Source organism: Marmota marmota, unplaced genomic scaffold, assembly GCF_001458135.2.
Source record: "Marmota marmota marmota unplaced genomic scaffold, marMar, whole genome shotgun sequence".
NCBI lineage: Eukaryota > Metazoa > Chordata > Mammalia > Rodentia > Sciuridae > Marmota > Marmota marmota.
In genome coordinates this window covers 17,003,062-17,021,879 of record NW_026000196.1, presented here as the reverse complement: position 1 = coordinate 17,021,879, position 18,818 = coordinate 17,003,062, and the positions used below count along the sequence as shown (strand labels likewise).

The window sequence follows — 18,818 nt, the reverse complement described above, 5'->3', positions numbered from 1 at the left end:
ATCTAAAACTGAAAATAGAAGATTTATATAAGAAGTAGGGGAAAAGTGATTTATCTTTGCTTATTCCATTTCCACTGTTCTTCATTTCTTTGTGTAGATTCAAGTTTTTGCTGACATAACATTCTTTCTACAGAAGGACTTTAACATTTCTTGTAGAGTAGATTTGCTGGCAATAAATTCTCATGATTTTTGTTTAAGAAAGTATTTTAATCGTATTTTTGTAAAACGATTTTGCTAGGTATAGAATTCTGGGTTAAGAGTTTTTCTTTGTTCTGTGTATAATATGTCTCTTTTCTCTGGCTGTCTTTGATTTTTCTTGCCTTTTGCTTTTAGCAATCTAAATATATATGTGTATATGTGTGGGTATTGATAGCATTCATCCTACTTTGTTGTTATTCCTGCTGTTCTTTTTTTTTTGAGGGGGAATTCCAATTACAAATTCCACAGTTCTAGGATACTTTGTTCAGTGTTTGATTTTGTTTTGATTTTTCTTTGAATTTCAGTATAGATAATTCCTATTGACTTATAGACAATGCAATTCCTTCAAATGGGCCTGTAGTAATAGGTATTAATTAATTTTCTTAGAAATTGAACAGTGTTTGATCTTTACTGTTGCTATCAATACTCTCAAGTGTTTCTATCACAGGCTCAAATCCCTCTGCAGGTGGGTCCTGGCTTACCCAGTTTATTACCCTGATTGTCCCATTATGTTTTAAGCTATCACCTCTCTAATGTGCTACAGGTTGTGGCCTTCTCAGTCATATAGCCACTCTCATGGCACTGCTGTGCACCTAACCTGTCTTCCTGCTCCTCCATCATAGACTGAGATAGCTTTCCTTTTCTATTTCCCCAGATACAATGGGATTTCTCCAGTGCCCTAAGAGTCAGTCACACTGTTGTTTACTTCCTCACAGAGGTTTTTGTTTCATGGAAGAAAAAGGATAGAAAGATTCAAACAAATGTTTTGGCTCCTAATATCGTAGCCACTCTCCCCCTTCTCTCCTTCAATGGAGGCTTTTCCAGGACATTCCTGATTTTTCATATGGAGTATTCAATGGGGCTCATGATGGAAAAGACTATAAGACAAGACAGATTCACCCTACTTTGTGAACCCAAATGTTTCAAATAGCCCTGCCAGTGCACACCTGGTCTCTAGTAATTCACTAACCACCCTAGTTTAACTCCTGTCATGGTGACCTGCCCAGTGCCCTAATCTCCTCTCTCTCCCCATAGCATCTGTCTTTCCCTAAGCTTCAGGCCAGCTGACTGCCCTGAAATCTTTGCACTATAATGGATTCAAGGAAAACTGTGAATCTGCTGTACGTTCAAGTTTTTTGTTTGTTTGTTTTTTCATTATAAAGTTCGGAGTGTTACAGCTTTCAGCTTTCTGTACACCCAAATGAAAAAGTACTTCTTTGTTTTTTGACTTGGGTAGAGTACAAGACTAAGTCTCAAAGGTCCTGGCATTTTTAGCTCAGTTTTCTCATCTTTCCTTATTCACAAAGTCTAATTGAGAATCAGATGAGAGAATGCATATATAATGTTTTGTAATCTATAAAAACAAATATAGAATTATTATCTAAGCCTGATAGCCTCACTTTCACTTAGCAAAAACATAAAAGACATGTTTACCAGCTGCACCTGGTAAAGAACACTTGGCACATCACTTAGTATGCTAATATTCAAGCAGTTGTTACACTAAAAATTGCTTTAAACCTGGCATATGTTTTCTAATTTTTTTCTACAAGAAGCTAAGGGGGAAAAACATATTCTTTTGCTCCATTACAAACACAGACATGGGATTAAAAAGCAAATGAGGCTAGAACTCTCAAGTCCTAAAGACACTGTCAAGAAGTTGGGGGCGGGGGTATTGCATTCTTTACAGAGTTAAATAGAAAGGTTATTTGAGAAGGAATAAGCAAAAAATTATTTGGAGAGTAGCTCATCTAAAGTTTGTATGAATAAACTATTCTGTAATAGTTCTCTCTGGTATGTAGAATTTCTAACAAATAATTTAATGTTTCTTTCTCAGAAAAGAATATAATAAATTACTGAAAGATTCAAAGTACAGAGAAGAAATAAGTCATAATTAACTTATGAATTTGGGAATGAGATCTCTAAGCAAAGATTTTAGCCTGGTAAAATTAGAACTAACATAATAACTTCTCCATATTTAGCTTTAATTTCAAATAAACACTAAGAAAAATTTGTTTCTTATTTTTCCATAATGTAATTTTTGTGCATTTCAAATAGAATTGTCTCTCTCAAATACTAATTTTGAATACAAATATATATCAAAAAAGTTTTGTGGGCTGTGAAGACACACAGAAAATTCTAAAGGCAGATACAGACTGACTATGTATAAAATGTGTATTGTAAAGAATAAAGCTGAAGAGAGGTTCAACTTACGAGTGGAGGCATCATGCCCTTGGTTGAAGGTGGGATGACAACTCGAAGATCTGGTTTCCGATTATTCATTCCAAGATTGCCACCACCTGGTGGAGGGGGAGACTTTGTAGGCATGACTTTGCCTAAACTATTTGCACCAGTATTTCCAATCATATTTGGAGAAGCTCTTGAGTTTAGAAATCCATTCCCTGGAAAATTTATTAATGTGAAAAGAGTCATTAAAATACTTTGTCATAAATACAAAGCACATTTGCCCAGTCTGAGTTGCAAATGGATTTAATAAAACTCACTAGGGTAACTAACCAGGTATCTTTCAATATTTTAAAAATAAGTAAACAAGTTAGTCAACCAAAGTCTCAAACACTTATATTATAAAACTGAACACTAATGCCACATCTATGAGAAGCATTTAAAATACAACACACATTCCTAATACGTCATCTCATATTGGGGACTATAATAATGGAGACAGTGTTTTAAAAAATGACTGTGCTTTCATTCTTATGACACAAAAGTACCCCTATACTAGGTTCTAGGTACTACACTAGGTTTCAGGCAACTCCTTAACTGCAGATTACTTAGCACTCAGCTTTAATGCCTCATTTCCACCAAGAACTTCTTTTAGTAGCTCTACTTTTTCCTGTTCTGTTTCTTCAGCTTACATTAATGTCCGTACTAAATAATTATGGTTTATCTAATTTTAATCATCTTATTCCTACCTTTTAACATTCCCTAATAGAAGTGTCAATCTCCCTTAGGTGAAATAAGGAAATAGGTACATTGTGGTACATGTTCTGTGCACGCAGAACTTTTGGTCACCAATTGAGATATAAATGTATTTGGTTTCATAAACATTCTAGATATTCTAGTCCCTTCTGTGTGTAGTAGTCTATGGATTGGGTGGGGATGACTCCACACCTCAAGCCTCATCCCCTTGCCACAAATTGGCTGGATGACAAGACATTTGACTTGGGTCCAAGGCAATGAATATAAAACATTCTTGCCCACCACAGTGACTGAGTTCAGGAATATTCCAACAACTATTTCCAAGGAAGCATATTATTCTTAAGTCATTTTGAGATTTAGAAGAAAGACAAAATGAGAAAAAAACTTGATAAAGAAAAGAGAATACCAAAGAAAGGAAGTAAAAGCTCTTTAAAATTAAACTATGTTTGCAGTTTGTACCACTTAGAAGTTAATAACAGATACCAATGCCATTTAAGCCTAAGGGTAGCTTTCTCTGAGCTGCAACTGATGCTATACTATTAGAATTATCTACTATTCATCAGCTAAGAAACAAGTATACAAAAACATGTAATGAATATTCGTTTATAAAAGAAACTATGTATCATATGGTATTTAGATTTCTAAGTTTATTGCAAATAAACCAGTGAAGAATAGAAAACATTATACAATGAATTTGTAAAAATATCTTATGAAAACTGAATTACTAGACATAAAATAGTGTTAACTGTTCATACAAAATTAATTTTGTTTCAATTTTTTAAAGACCAGCAATTTTAAAAACAAAACATAAAAACTATAGGTTTACCACATATAGCATTTGTTTTTAGTAATAAAAGAAGTTTATTGCCATAAATATGGTAATATTATTCTAATTTGAAAAATTCTGAGTAAGCCTTTTCTATTTTGCATATAGAGGTTAACTTAAAAGCACTGTACAAAATAAATTTATAATTAACAATTTTATTCCTAGTGTGTATTACAGAGCTGACCAAGAACAAAATATTCAGAATTCTTAACTAGAATTCTGAAGGGCTGAAGAAGATTTAAGTTCTCTGGGTAGAGCTCAGAATTCACATGTTATCAATAAGTGCAACCATGTAAAAATGGTTCAACCTCTATTGTATGTAAAGTACTGTTGGGAGGGCAAAAGAAGCAAAACAAAAAAGCCTTCATGGTCTTCAAGTAACTTTTCCTCTAGTTAGCAAGAACACACTGCAGAGGTATGAATATATCAAATTTATACTTAAAGTATGGGCAAAAGTAATGCAACTAAGGGTAACCACATAAAACTTAAAAGAAAACAGGAAGTATGCACTGGTCTCAAGTATGTAGGCATAATTAGGGAAGCCTTTGTAGGACTAACCTCTGAGTAGTTTGAAAAGACAGAAGAATGAGAGAAGAAAACAGAAGGGAAGCCTAATGGATAAATGTGAAAAAAAAATGATAGGCTCAAGGCAAAAATGAATAGGTGTAAGCAATTGCAGGTAAGACAGCCTAGAAAACCCATGGCTCCAGGGACAATCAAAAGGAAAGGGTAGCTATATTTGTTCTACTGTTTTCTAGCCATTATAAAGAAAAAGAGAAAACTTAAAAATTCACTAAAAATAAGTACATAATAGATATGTTACACACACACCTCTTTTACTAACATATATGGAAGGACTAACCAAAACTGAATGTCTGCTGTGTACTTAACACTGATCTAAAATTCTTCCTAATACTCTATCCTGAGAAGATTGAACTCTAGAGAAGTGAAATGATACTTAGATAATTTTGATTCTCCCGATGTTTCTTAAATAGAAAAGAAGCACGATAATTTAAAACCACTTAAGCCATGTGCGATGGTGCACACCTGAAATCCCAGCAACTCGGGAGGCTGACGCCGAAGGATCAAAAGTTCAAAGGCAGCCTCAGGAGATTAGTGAAGTATGTAACAACTCAGTGAGACCCTGTCTCTAAATAAAATATTAAAAAAGGCTGGCTTAGTGGTTAAGCACCCTGGGTTCAATCCCTGGAATAAACAAACAAATGAATAAACAAAGAAGCAAACAAACCACTTAAAATTCATACTGTAAACCATGTGGGGTGGCACATGCATATAATCCCAGTGGCTTAAGAGGCTAAGGCAGGAGGATCATAAATTCAAGGCTAGCCTCAACAACTTAGCAAGACCTTAAGCAACTTAGTGAGACCCTCTCTCAAAATAAAAAAATAAAATGGGCTGGAAATGTGGCTTAGTGGTTAAATGCCTCTGGGTTCAATCCTTGGTACCAAAAAAAAAAAAAAATCAAAATATACTGTACTTGGCAGATTATAAAGCACTTTCAAAGACAATAATAATAAAGAGGTCAACTGATAAACAGTTATATGAATTCTAAAATTTGGAAAACTATTACTAGAAAGAGATGGATTAAGAGAGTTTATAAATATAACTTTCTGAAGAAAATGAAGGCTTTAATGTACATTTTTGGGGGGCACGGGATATTGGGAATTAAACCCAGGAGTGCTTTACCACCCAAGCCCTTTTTACTTTTTAACTTGAGACAGGGTCTCACTAAGTTGCTTAGAGCCTCAATAAGTTGTTGAGGCTGGATGCCACCACACCTGGCTCTTCTTGTATTTAGTTTGAAAAAGATACACTATTTAGTTGAGTTATTTGAGAATTAAAAATTTAACGTTTTGCTAATGTGATATAATCAACTTTGTTGAATCCTAATCACTATATTTCATGCTTCAGTTCTGAAAGCCTGGGGGCAAAGAAAAGAAATGCTAAGTAGGGCACCTAGGAATGGTTGCTTCTCTCTAGCAGGTGTCATTCATTCCGAATTTCAGGGTTCTAGATGTTATTTAGTTCTTTTCCTCCTTTTCACCTAATTCCTTTTGTTTTTTTCTGAAACTGCTTACAAAGTGACCTACAAATTTTAATTCATATGTCTGATTTAATTTTGCTGTGAGAACTGGTATTTCAGTCAACCCTATGAGCCTACTTCATGAATTGTTTCCATTATCTTGAAAGGGTTTGTATAAAATCTGGGCTGAATCTCTTTTCCACAACCCACAGAGCAATTTCCTGCATCCTTCAGAAAGCTGAGTTGGGCAGAAGTAACTGCTAAGTCAGACATCTGGAGAACACAAATGTTTCTCAAATAATTTTATTCAAAATGAGACGTTTTAATAGAAGTGGTATTGCACAGCAATACAAGAATTAACAGTTTCTCTTAATATATAATGGCATGAATATTTTCTGTATCTGATATCTAGAATATTTGATTTGCATATTCTTCAAATATGAAGAATAAAAGCAGTATTTCCTCTCAAAGACATTATATGATGTAAATACAGAATTTAAAAGAACATATCATCAAGAAGCATGAATACTATTTTCCACTGTGGAGTCTAAAATGCTTTTGGAGGGTTTTAAACCTGGGAGACTTTTGCCTCTGAGATGTATCCCCAGAACTTTTTTTCCTCAAATTTTAAGAATTTTGAAACAGTGTCTTGCCAAATTGCCCAGGCTGGTCTCACACTTGGGATCCTCCTGCCACCACACCTGGCTATGATGGTACCATAGTAACTCATAAGAATTGAGTTGTAAGAAGGAAAGGCGATCTAAGTGTGAAGTCAGGAGTCTGCAGCAGATAATGACTGCAAGATGATATAAGTTTTTGGTAACTTGCCAGGCTAAAGCTAAGATAATTTCATATGTACTATTTGTTATTTTGTAGAGTGGTATACTAACTTATATGCCTTCTTACCTCCAATTTTATGAAAAAATGAATATACTGTTGAGATAGACTTGTGCAGCAGATACTTTCAGTAAATAACTCATCTTGCTACAACTTATAAATTTAGGAATTAAAGTGTCTACTATAATTGACACTACTATAAGCCTAATTTAATGTGACTGTTGTTAAAATGTGTTTTAAGTTATCATGGTAATTTCCTACTCTAATAACAATGTGAAAAAAAAACACTCTTGAGCAAGCTGCATACCTATGCTCCAGAAACTTAACAGATCTATTTTCTTTTTTAAAATATATTTTTTAGATATATACATTCTGGAAGGAAGATGGCGGCGAGGGGAGTGCATTACCCCCGTGTGCTGCTTCACTGTGTGGGAGTGTGACAAGTCAGGACGGCTAAAGGATATCTTGTTGGGAATTTCCAGCAATAGTGGGGTGCTCGGGAACCTGGAGGAAGGATTTCCATCGCACGAGGATTGGCTACGGGGACTCAAACGCGAGAGGTTTGTCGCACGGAGGGTAACTGCTTATTCAGCAAATCGCCCCGCGGCTAGAGTCTGCAGCGCGCGCTGGGATAGAGACGCAGGGTTACAGCGCTGCAGTTTCTGCCAGCCGCGAAAGCACCGTACTCAGGGCTGAATTCTGGGTTCGAGACGGGGGAAGGAAGCGGTCCATCTCGGTTCTCCACACCGGTCAGACCACAGAGGAGGCCAGCAGCCACCATGTTGGTAAACTGACGTCACCTTCCCTGTTTTCGACTGACCGCAGCTCATTCAGCCATAGATCAGGTAATTTCGGGCTGCAATTCGCCTGCGGCTAGCAGACAGATTGCTAGGGTTCAGTGCCTGGGTGCTTCTTAGAACCTGATCTTATCGGAGCGAACACCGAGCGCGGGGCGGCCGAGTTCCGGCTCCCGGAACCGTCCCGGAACCGCCCTGGCCCAGGGCCGCGGAGCCTGCGGAGGCTGCTTCTTGGACCCTGCTCCTATCAGAGCATACAACAAGCACTAAGCAGCCGAATTCCGGCTCCCGGAACTGAGCCCGCGGGGACTGCTTCTTGGAGCTTACACTTATAGGAGCTTACACCGAGCACGGAGCGGCCGAGTTCCGGCTCCCGGAACTTCCCTGGCCCGGGGCTAGGAGCCCGCGGAAACTGCTTCTCGGTCCGGGTCCTGCTGAGGGCCGGTCAGGACTCACCCGTTGCTTTGGTTGCCCGGCAAGGGGAACGAAATGCTGCCATTCGCATAGGATACCAACATGGCAGAGATCTGATGTCAGCAGAAAGCGGCGGAGGAGAGAACTTCATCAATACCAGCGGTGACATAAGCAGTTGGTCTCCTGGTAGGGGGGGTGAGGCACAGTCACCCGAGTCTCCTCAATTTGTCGTTGAGCCAGAGGGGAGAAGCCGGGCCGCCGCCAGCGCCCGGAGCAGGCCCAGCGGCTCGCCAGCGTGGTGACCGCGTGACCCCAATTGGAGAGGGGGCGGAGCGGAGCCGCCACTCGCACCCGCAAGGTGGGCAGACCCGCGACCCAGTGGTACATGGGCGTGGTAGGAGGGGCAGGGCAGAGCCGCCGTTCGCGCTTGCAAGGTAAACAGACCTGTGACAGCCGGGCGGGTCAGGCCCAGTGGCCTGCCAGTGTGGTACACATGTCACCCCAACTGGAGTAGGGGCAGAGCAGATCCTTCTCCCACGCCCGGATCAGGCCCTGCCGGTGTGGTGGTCACGTGACCCCAATTGGAGTGGGGGCGGAGCGGAACCGCCACCCGTGCCCGCAGGGTGAGCAGACCAGTGATCAAACTGCAGATCAGACCCAGGGGTCCGCAGGCGTGGTAGGAGGGGCAGGGCAGATCCGCTGCCCGCGCCTCCAAGGTAGGCAGACCTACAACAGACCGGCGGATCAGGCCCAGGAGCCTGCCGGCGTGGTACAAACACCACCCTAATTGGAGTAGTGGCAGAGCAGAGTCGCCGCCCGTGCCAGGAACAGGCCCAGCGTCCTGCAGGCGGGGTAGTCACGACACCCCAATTGGAGTAGGGGCAGAGCAGAGCCTCCACCCGTGCCCGAAAGGTGGGCAGATCTGCGACCGACCAGCGGGACAGGCCCAGTGGCCTGCCGGTACGACAGACACGTCACCCCATTTGGAGTAGGGGCAGAGTAGAGCCGCCGCCCGCGCCTGCAGGGTAGGCAAACCTGCAACCGACCGGCGGATCAGGCCCGGTGGCCTGCCGGCGTGGTACACTCGTCACCCCAATTGGAGTAGGGGCAGAACAGAGCCGCCGCCAGCGCCCAGAACAGGCCCAGTGACCTGCCGGCGTGGTAGCCACGACACCCCAATTGGAATAAGGAGAGAGCAGAGCCGCCGCCCGCACCTGCAGGAAAGATACGCAAGCAGTATGAAAAGACAAGGAAAGAAAGGACCACAAGCAATGCAGGTCAACGCAACTTTAGAAGAGGTAACAGCTGCAGCAGATGGAATGTCAGATAAAGAATTCAGGATATACATGCTTCAGATGATCTGGAGTATCAAGGAAGACATTAAACAGCAAAATCAGACAATGAAAGATCACTTCGACAATGAATTACGCAAACAAATCCAGGAAGCAAAGGATCAACTATACAGGGAGATAGAGGTTATAAAAAACAAACAAACAGAAATCCTAGAAATGCAGGAAGCAATAAACCAACTTAAAAACTCAATGGAGAATACTACCAGCAGAGTAGAACACTTAGAAGATAGAACATCAGACAATGAAGACAAAGTATTTCAACTGGAAAAGAACATAGACAGCTCAGCAAGACTGTTAAGAAACCATGAGCAGAACATCCAAGAAATATGGGATAACATTAAGAGACCAAACTTAAGAGTCATTGGGATACAGGAAGGTACAGAGCTCCAAACCAAAGGAATGAGCAGTCTATTCAATGAAATAATACGAGAAAACTTCCCAGACTTGAAGAATGAGACAGAATCCCAAATCCTAGAAGCCTACAGGACGCCGAATGTGCAAAATCATAAGAGATCCACACCTAGACACATTATAATGAAGATGCCCAACATACAGAATAAGGAGAGAATTTTAAAAGCTACAAGAGAAAGGAAGCAGATTACATTTAGGGGTAAGCCAATCAGGATAACAGCTGATCTTTCAACACAGACTCTGAAAGCTAGAAGATCCTGGAATAACATATTTCAAACACTGAAAGAAAATGGGTTCCAACCAAGAATTGTGTATCCAGCGAAATTAAGCTTCAGGATGGAAGATGAAATTAAAACCTTCCACGATAAACAAAAGTTTAAAGAATTCGCAGCTAGAAAACCATCTCTTCAAAACATCCTCGCCAAAACATTACAGGAAGAGGAAATGGAAAATAACAATGAAAACCAACAGTGGGAGGTAGGACAGTAAAGGGGGGGGAAATAATCAAAGAGGAAAACAAACCATGTTTAGTAACAGAAATAAACAAATATGGCTGGAAGAACAACCCATATCTCAATAATAACCCTAAATGTTAATGGCTTAAACTCACCAATTAAGAGACACAGGCTAGTAGAATGGATCACAAAACAAGACCCAACAATATGCTGCCTACAGGAGACGCATTTGATAGGAAAAGACATACATAGGCTGAAGGTGAAAGGTTGGGAAAAATCATATCACTCATATGGACTTCGGAAACAAGCAGGAGTGTCCATACTCATATCAAATAAAATAGATTTCAAGCCAAAGTTAATCAAAAGGGATAAAGAGGGACACTACATACTGCTTAAGGGAACCATACACCAACAAGACATAACAATCATAAATATTTATGCCCCAAACAATGGTGCAGCTATGTTCGTCAAACAAACTCTTCTCAAGTTCAAGAGTCTAATAGACCACCATACCATAATCATGGGAGACTTCAACACACCTCTCTCGCCACTGGACAGATCTTCCAAACAAAAGTTGAATAAGGAAACTATAGAACTCAATAACACTATTAATAACCTAGACCTAATTGACATATATAGAGTATACCACCCAACATCAAGCAGTTACACTTTTTTCTCAGCAGCACATGGATCCTTCTCAAAAATAGATCATATATTATGTCACAGGGCAACTCTTAGACAATATAAAGGAGTAGAGATAATACCATGCATCTTATCTGATCATAATGGAATGAAACTGAAAATCAACGATAAAAGAAGGAAGGAAAAAGCATACATCACTTGGAGAATGAACAATAGGTTACTGAATGATCAATGGGTTATAGAAGACATCAAGGAGGAAATTAAAAAATTCTTAGAGATAAATGAAAACACAGACACAACATATCGGAATCTATGGGACACATTGAAAGCAGTTCTAAGAGGAAAATTCATTGCTTGGAGTTCATTCCTTAAAAAAAGAAAAAACCAACAAATAAATGATCTCATACTTCATCTCAAAATCCTTGAAAAAGAAGAGCAAAACAACAGCAAAAGAAGTAGAAGGCAAGAAATAATTAAAATCAGAGCTGAAATTAATGAAATCGAAACAAAAGAAACAATTGAAAAAATTGACAAAACTAAAAGTTGGTTCTTTGAAAAAATAAACAAAATCGACAGACCCTTAGCCATGCTAGCGAAGAGAAGAAGAGAGAGAACTCAAATTACTAGCATACGGGATGAAAAAGGCAATATCACAACAGACACTTCAGAAATACAGAAGATAATCAAAAACTATTTTGAATCCTTATACTCCAATAAATTAGAAGATAGTGAAGGCATAGATAAATTTCTTAAGTCATATGATCTGCCCAGATTGAGTCAGGAGGATATAGACAACCTAAACAGACCAATATCAATTGAGGAAATAGAAGAAACCATCAAAAGACTACCAACTAAGAAAAGCCCAGGACCGGATGGGTATACAGCAGAATTTTACAAAACCTTTAAAGAAGAACTAATACCAATACTTTTCAAGCTACTTCAGGAAATAGAAAAGGAGGGAGAACTTCCAAATTCATTCTATGAGGCCAACATCACCCTGATACCTAAACCAGACAAAGACACTTCAAAGAAAGAAAACTACAGACCAATATCTCTAATGAACCTAGATGCAAAAATCCTCAATAAAATTCTGGCGAATCGGATACAAAAACATATCAAAAAAATTGTGCACCATGATCAAGTAGGATTCATCCCTGGGATGCAAGGCTGGTTCAATATACGGAAATCAATAAATGTTATTCACCACATCAATAGACTTAAAAATAAGAACCATATGATCATCTCGATAGATGCGGAAAAAGCATTCGACAAAGTACAGCATCCCTTTATGTTCAAAACTCTAGAAAAACTAGGGATAACAGGAACATACCTCAATATTGTAAAAGCAATCTATGCTAAGCCTCAGGCTAGCATCATTCTGAATGGAGAAAAACTGAAGGCATTCCCTCTAAAATCTGGAACAAGACAGGGATGCCCTCTCTCTCCACTTCTGTTCAACATAGTTCTCGAAACACTGGCCAGAGCAATTAGACAGACGAAAGAAATTAAAGGCATCAAAATAGGAAAAGAAGAACTTAAATTATCACTATTTGCAGATGATATGATTCTATACCTAGCAGACCCAAAAGGCTCTACAAAGAAACTATTAGAGCTAATAAATGAATTCAGCAAAGTGGCAGGATATAAAATCAACACGCATAAATCAAAGGCATTCCTGTATATCAGCGACAAATCCTCTGAAATGGAAATGAGGACAACCACTCCATTCACAATATCTTCAAAAAAAATAAAATACTTGGGAATCAACCTAACAAAAGAGGTGAAAGACTTATACAATGAAAACTACAGAACCCTAAAGAGAGAAATAGAAGAAGATCTTAGAAGATGGAAAAATATACCCTGTTCATGGATAGGCAGAACTAACATCATCAAAATGGCGATATTACCAAAAGTTCTCTATAGGTTTAATGCAATGCCAATCAAAATCCCAACGGCATTTCTTGTAGAAATAGAGAAAGCAATCATGAAATTCATATGGAAAAATAAAAGACCCAGAATAGCAAAAACAATGCTAAGCAGGAAGTGTGAATCAGGCGGTATAGCGATACCAGACTTCAAACTATACTACAGAGCAATAGTAACAAAAACAGCATGGTACTGGTACCAAAACAGGCGGGTGGACCAATGGTACAGAATAGAGGACACAGAAACCAATCCACAAAACTACAACTATCTTATATTTGATAAAGGGGCTAAAAGCATGCAATGGAGGAAGGATAGCATCTTCAACAAATGGTGCTGGGAAAACTGGAAATCCATATGCAACAAAATGAAACTGAATCCCTTTCTCTCGCCATGCACAAAAGTGAATTCAAAATGGATCAAGGAGCTTGATATCAAATCAGAGACACGCCGTCTGATAGAAGAAAAAGTTGGCTACGATCTACATACTGTGGGGTCGGGCTCCAAATTCCTCAATAGGACACCCATAGCACAAAAGTTAATAACTAGAATCAACAAATGGGACTTACTCAAACTAAAAAGTTTTTTCTCAGCAAAAGAAACAATAAGAGAGGTAAATAGGGAGCCTACACCCTGGGAACAAATCTTTACTCCTCACACTTCAGATAGAGCCCTAATATCCAGAGTATACAAAGAACTCAAAAAATTAGACAATAAGAGAACAAACAACCCAATCAACAAATGGGCCAAGGACCTGAACAGACACTTCTCAGAGGAGGACATACAGTCAATCAACAAGTACATGAAAAAATGCTCACCATCTCTAGCTGTCAGAGAAATGCAAATCAAAACCACCCTAAGATACCATCTCACTCCAGTAAGATTGGCAGCCATTAGGAAGTCAAACAACAACAAGTGCTGGCGAGGATGTGGGGAAAAGGGTACACTTGTACATTGCTGGTGGGACTGCAGATTGGTGCAGCCAATTTGGAAAGCAGTATGGAGATTTCTTGGAAAGCTGGGAATGGAGCCACCATTTGACCCAGCTATTCCCCTTCTTGGTCTATTCCCTAAAGACCTAAAAAGAGCATGCTACAGGGACACTGCTACATCGATGTTCATAGCAGCACAGTTCACAATAGCAAGACTGTGGAACCAACCTAGATGCCCTTCAATAGACGAATGGATAAAAAAAATGTGGCATTTATACACAATGGAGTATTACTCTGCATTAAAAAATGACAAAATCATAGAATTTACAGGGAAATGGATGGCATTAGAGCAGATTATGCTAAGTGAAGCTAGCCAATCCCTAAAAAACAAATGCCAAATGTCTTCTTTGATATAAGGAGAGTAACTAAGAACAGAGTAGGGACGAAGAGCAGGAGAAGAAGATTAACATTTAACAGGGATGAGAGGTGGGAGGGAAAGGGAGAGAGAAGGGAAATTGCATGGTAATAGAAGGAGACCCTCAGGGTTATACAGTGGAGGAGGTAGAGAGAGAGGAGGGGAGGGGAGGGGAGAGGTGGGGAGGGGGGAGGGTGGAGGATGGGAAAGGCAGCGGAGCACAACAGACACTAGGATGGCAATTTGTAAATCAATGGATGTGTAACTGATGTGATTCTGCAATCTGTGTATGGGGTGAAGGTGGGAGTTCATAACCCACTTGAATCAAAGTGTGGAATATGATATGTCAAGAAATTTGTAATGTTTTGAACAACCCACAATAAAAAAAAAAAAAAGAAAGAAAAAAAAATATATTTTTTAGTTGTTGATGGACCTTTATTTTATTCATTTATTTATATGTGGTGCTGAGGATTAAACCCAATGCCTCACACATGCTAGGCAAGTACTCTACCACTAAGCCACAAACGCAGCCCCAACAGATCTAATTTCAATTATAGTTTCCAGATGTTAGGTAGGTTATCCAATTATCAATCTGGCTCATATTTCAGAATGTAAATATTCATGTCAGCTTAAATAATGCATATTCAAGTGGCTGGAAAATATTCTGTGTCCTTAATACTACTCATTCAGGGCTAAACTCTAGACAGTAATGTCATTAATGTTTTGCTGTGAATACATTAATTGACAAGCAAAACTTCGAAGCATTCTGAAAAAATTCTACACAGCAACGTGCAAAACTTGATTTTATCATACGTGATGAACATTCCATAAAATTTGACAAGCATGCATCAGATTATTCAACAAATCAGCAAAAACGTATTTTTAAAGTTTTCAAATTGTATTATTCGTATAAAGAATTGCTTGGGGTTTCTGGAACTAAAAAAAAGACCACAGGTTTTGAAATAATTGATGACCCCATTCACTTAATTTGATGAAAAGTCCTATATGATGGACAACATGAATCTCTATCCATTAGAAATTTGTAATAGAAAACATACAATGCTCATGAAATCCTACTTGAATACTATCATCTCCCTCTTCACCTCTCCTGGGAAGTAGCCCTAAAGAAGCAACATTACGGGCTGGGATTGTGGCTCAGCTGTAGAGCATTCACCTAGCATGTGCGAGGCCCTGGGTTCGATCCTCAGAACCACATAAAAATAAAAGTAAATAAACGAATAAATAAGTAGATAGACAGATAAAGCGACTTTATCTTTCTCAGAGAATTCATGCAACACTCTACCACTGAGGTACATCCCCAAATTTCTATTCTAAAATTTCTCATAAGTATATCACTTGTATTGCATGTGAATTCTGTAGAACTTTCTGAATCTGAGGGGTTTTTTTGGGGGGGAGGACTGGTTTTGGATAATACTAATCACTATTTCAAATACTACTTTTGCCCAAGTTTCTCTGGTTTTTCGCTTCCTAGAACTACAACTTAATGTATATTGGACTTTTTCATTGTATCCTCTCAGTCTTATTCTCCTCGATTTTTCATCTTTTCATGTCTCAAAAATTCTAATTATTTCCTGTTTTTTATTTTAGTTTATTAACTCTACTATTTGCTTTGTTCAATATGTTACAAGACTGGTCTGTTCAGTTCTTAAAACATGGTATTTTTTGTTCTAAAATTTCCATTTTTAAAAATAAGTTTCCAGTTCTCTGTCTAAATTCTCAATATTTTCTTTATCTTCGCCTAATAACTCCAAATTCAGGAGCCTGATTCTACTGTTCTTTTTCCCTACAGGTTTTCATTTATGTTTTATGCTTCTGAGTGTGCCTAGTTAGTTTTGCTTATGTGCCAAGAGAAATAATAAGGCCTGGGATAGTGGCTTTATTCTTCTATAGCTTATTTGCCTCTCAGGCATTTTTGGGGCTCCTAACAGTAAACTACCACAAATGAATTGAAGAAGTGGGATGGTGCAAATATCAGATACTGCTGCAAGGAGGAAGATATTAGGCTCTACCAATTTTGGTAGGCACTGAACTTATAGTTTTGCTGTGGGGAGGGTCATAAGGGAAAATGTATACAAAAGAGATATGGGATACAAACAATTAAAATTGTGTCCAAAAGAAAAAAGCCACATTGCAGTCTTAATGTATAATTGATAAGACTTCCATGTATGTTCTCATATAAGAGATAAGACCTACAACAGGTTTTATCTGTTTAAATTCCATTAAGACAATTTAAAACAGTACAGGTATAATTAGGCATTAATTCCTACATTAAAGTCATTATACATTTTGTAACTTGTCTCACTCAATAATGTGTCTTTATTTCTCTCTTATTTTAAAAGTAATTTAGTCACCCACCTAATTTTCTTAAGGTAGAGGCTCCTTATATTCTTGTGGAATAAATATTTGACAGTATTTCCTATAAATGTTCTGTTTTCAGATGTTTCCAGGACACACAATATCTATGGAGGGAGTAAATTCCTACCTTGCTTTCAGATAACAATGACAAATGTCACTAGCACATATTAACAAGAAGACTTAGTATAAAGAAAATCCAAAGGGCTACACTTATTCTTGTAACTTTTTGACATATATATTATGTTTTTATGATATTAAGATCATAATATATTTTTATCAGCATGTCAGGGGTGGGCAAACACATTTATGACATGTGTTTAAATTGCTAGTGATCTTAGGTGGAGCCCCACAAGTAAAATAATCTATCCAGCTGCAACTATGCTAAAGGTCAATGTTCTACATGTGACCACCAAAGCAAATCCTTGAGACAGATCTCTCAGTTCTCCTTCCATCTCTGTAAGTAGGCCCACCATTTCTTTGCATTCCAATCTTTCTAAAACCATTTTAATCTGTTGTAAGAAAAAAGCAGGTCACTAACAGTCTAACTTTGGTGAGGACAGAAGATATAGAAAGCTTCTTCTGAAGAAACTATCTCAGTGTAGATGTCACACTAAGGCAATCAAATCTGTTTTGTTTTTAATTTGTTCTTTCTAGATATAAATGACAGTAAAGTGTATTTGGACATACTATACATGCATAGAATAAATACAATTTGTTCCAATTAGGATCCCATTATTGTGGTTGTACATGATGTGGCATTACACTGGTTGTGTATTCATGTAAGGACAGGAAGATTATGTCCAATTTATCCTACTGTCTTTCCTATTCTCATGCCCCATCCCTTCCCTTTGTTCCCCTTTGTCTAACCCAACAAGATTCTATTCTTCCCCTTCCTTCTTGTGGGTTAGCATCCACATATCAGAGAGAACATTCTGCCTTTGATTTTTTGGGACTGGCTTATTTCATTTAGCATGATATTCTCCAGTTTCGTCCATTTACTGGCAAATGCCATAATTTCATTATTTATGACTAATATTCCATTGTGTGTGTGTGTGTTTGTATGTGTGTACTTCACATTTTCTTTATCCATTCAAAATCCATATGTAATAGAATAAAATTGAACCCATACCTCCCCCCTTGCACAAAACTCAACTCAAAGTGGATCAAGGACCTAGGCATTAGACCAGAGACCCTGTGCCTACAAGAAGAAAAAGTAGGCCCAACTCTCCAGCATGTCAGCTCAGGAACCAACTTCCTCAATAAGACTCCTAAAGTGCAAGAAGTAATTTTTTTTGGGGGGGGGGGGGGGAGGGGGGAACGGGACTGGGGATTGAACCCAGGGGCACTTAACCACTGAGCCATATCCCTAGCCCTTTTTAGTATTTTACTTACAGACAGGGTTTCACTGATTTGCTTAGGGCCAACCCACTGGGATTACAGGGGTGCACCACCATGCCCAGCAAGAAGTAAAATCAAGAATCAACAAATGGGATGGTATCAAACTTTTTAAAAAGCTTCTTCACAGCAAAGGGAACCATCAAAACATGAATAAAGAGCTTGTAGAATGGGAGAAAATCTTTACCACCAGCACCTCAGATAGAGCCTTAATCTTCAGAATATACATAGATCTCAAAAACTTAACACCAAAAACCCCCAAATAACTAATCAATAAATGGACTAAGGAACTAAACAGGCACTTCACAAAAGATACATGAACAGACAAAAAACATGAAAAAAGTTCAACATCTCTAACAATCAGAAAAATGTAAATCAAAACTACACTGAGATTCCATCTCATTCCAGTCAGAATGGCAATTATCAAGAATACAATTAACAATAAATGTTGGCGAGGATGTGGGGGAAAAGGTAGACTCATACATTGCTGGTGGGACTGCAAATTGGTACAACCACTCTGGAAAACAGTATGGAGATTTCTTAGAAAACTTGGAATGGAACCACCATCTGACTCAATTATCCTACTCCTTGGTTTATACCCAAAGGACTCAAAATCATCATAGTACAGTAAGGCCATCTAGTCTTTGGTAAAAACCCAATATCTGCTATGGAGGAAGCACTCAATAAATATTTACTGAATAAAGAGTAACTGAATTTAAGATCAATAAAAGGAATATTCCAAGAAAATGTTAAGTATTAGTTAAATTATCCCTCAGAAGGTAGAGGGGCCTAGTTTCAGGGACAATATTCCTTATATTTCAAACGAGACAGATGCCAACAAAATGAAACAGTAGGAATTCACTC

General features: G+C 38.5%; 1 protein-coding gene across 14 annotated transcripts in view; it reads right to left on the bottom strand.

The window, feature by feature from the left end:
* Mef2a (myocyte enhancer factor 2A) overlaps positions 1 to 18,818 on the bottom strand; it is a 156,319-nt gene that overhangs the window by 21,383 nt on the left and 116,118 nt on the right. For all 14 annotated transcript variants that reach the window (XM_015493119.2, XM_048790345.1, XM_048790352.1 and 11 more), the window contains one exon: positions 2,410 to 2,597. In XM_015493119.2, the coding sequence (XP_015348605.1) occupies positions 2,410 to 2,597 (188 nt within the window). The remainder of the gene's footprint in view (positions 1 to 2,409; positions 2,598 to 18,818) is intronic.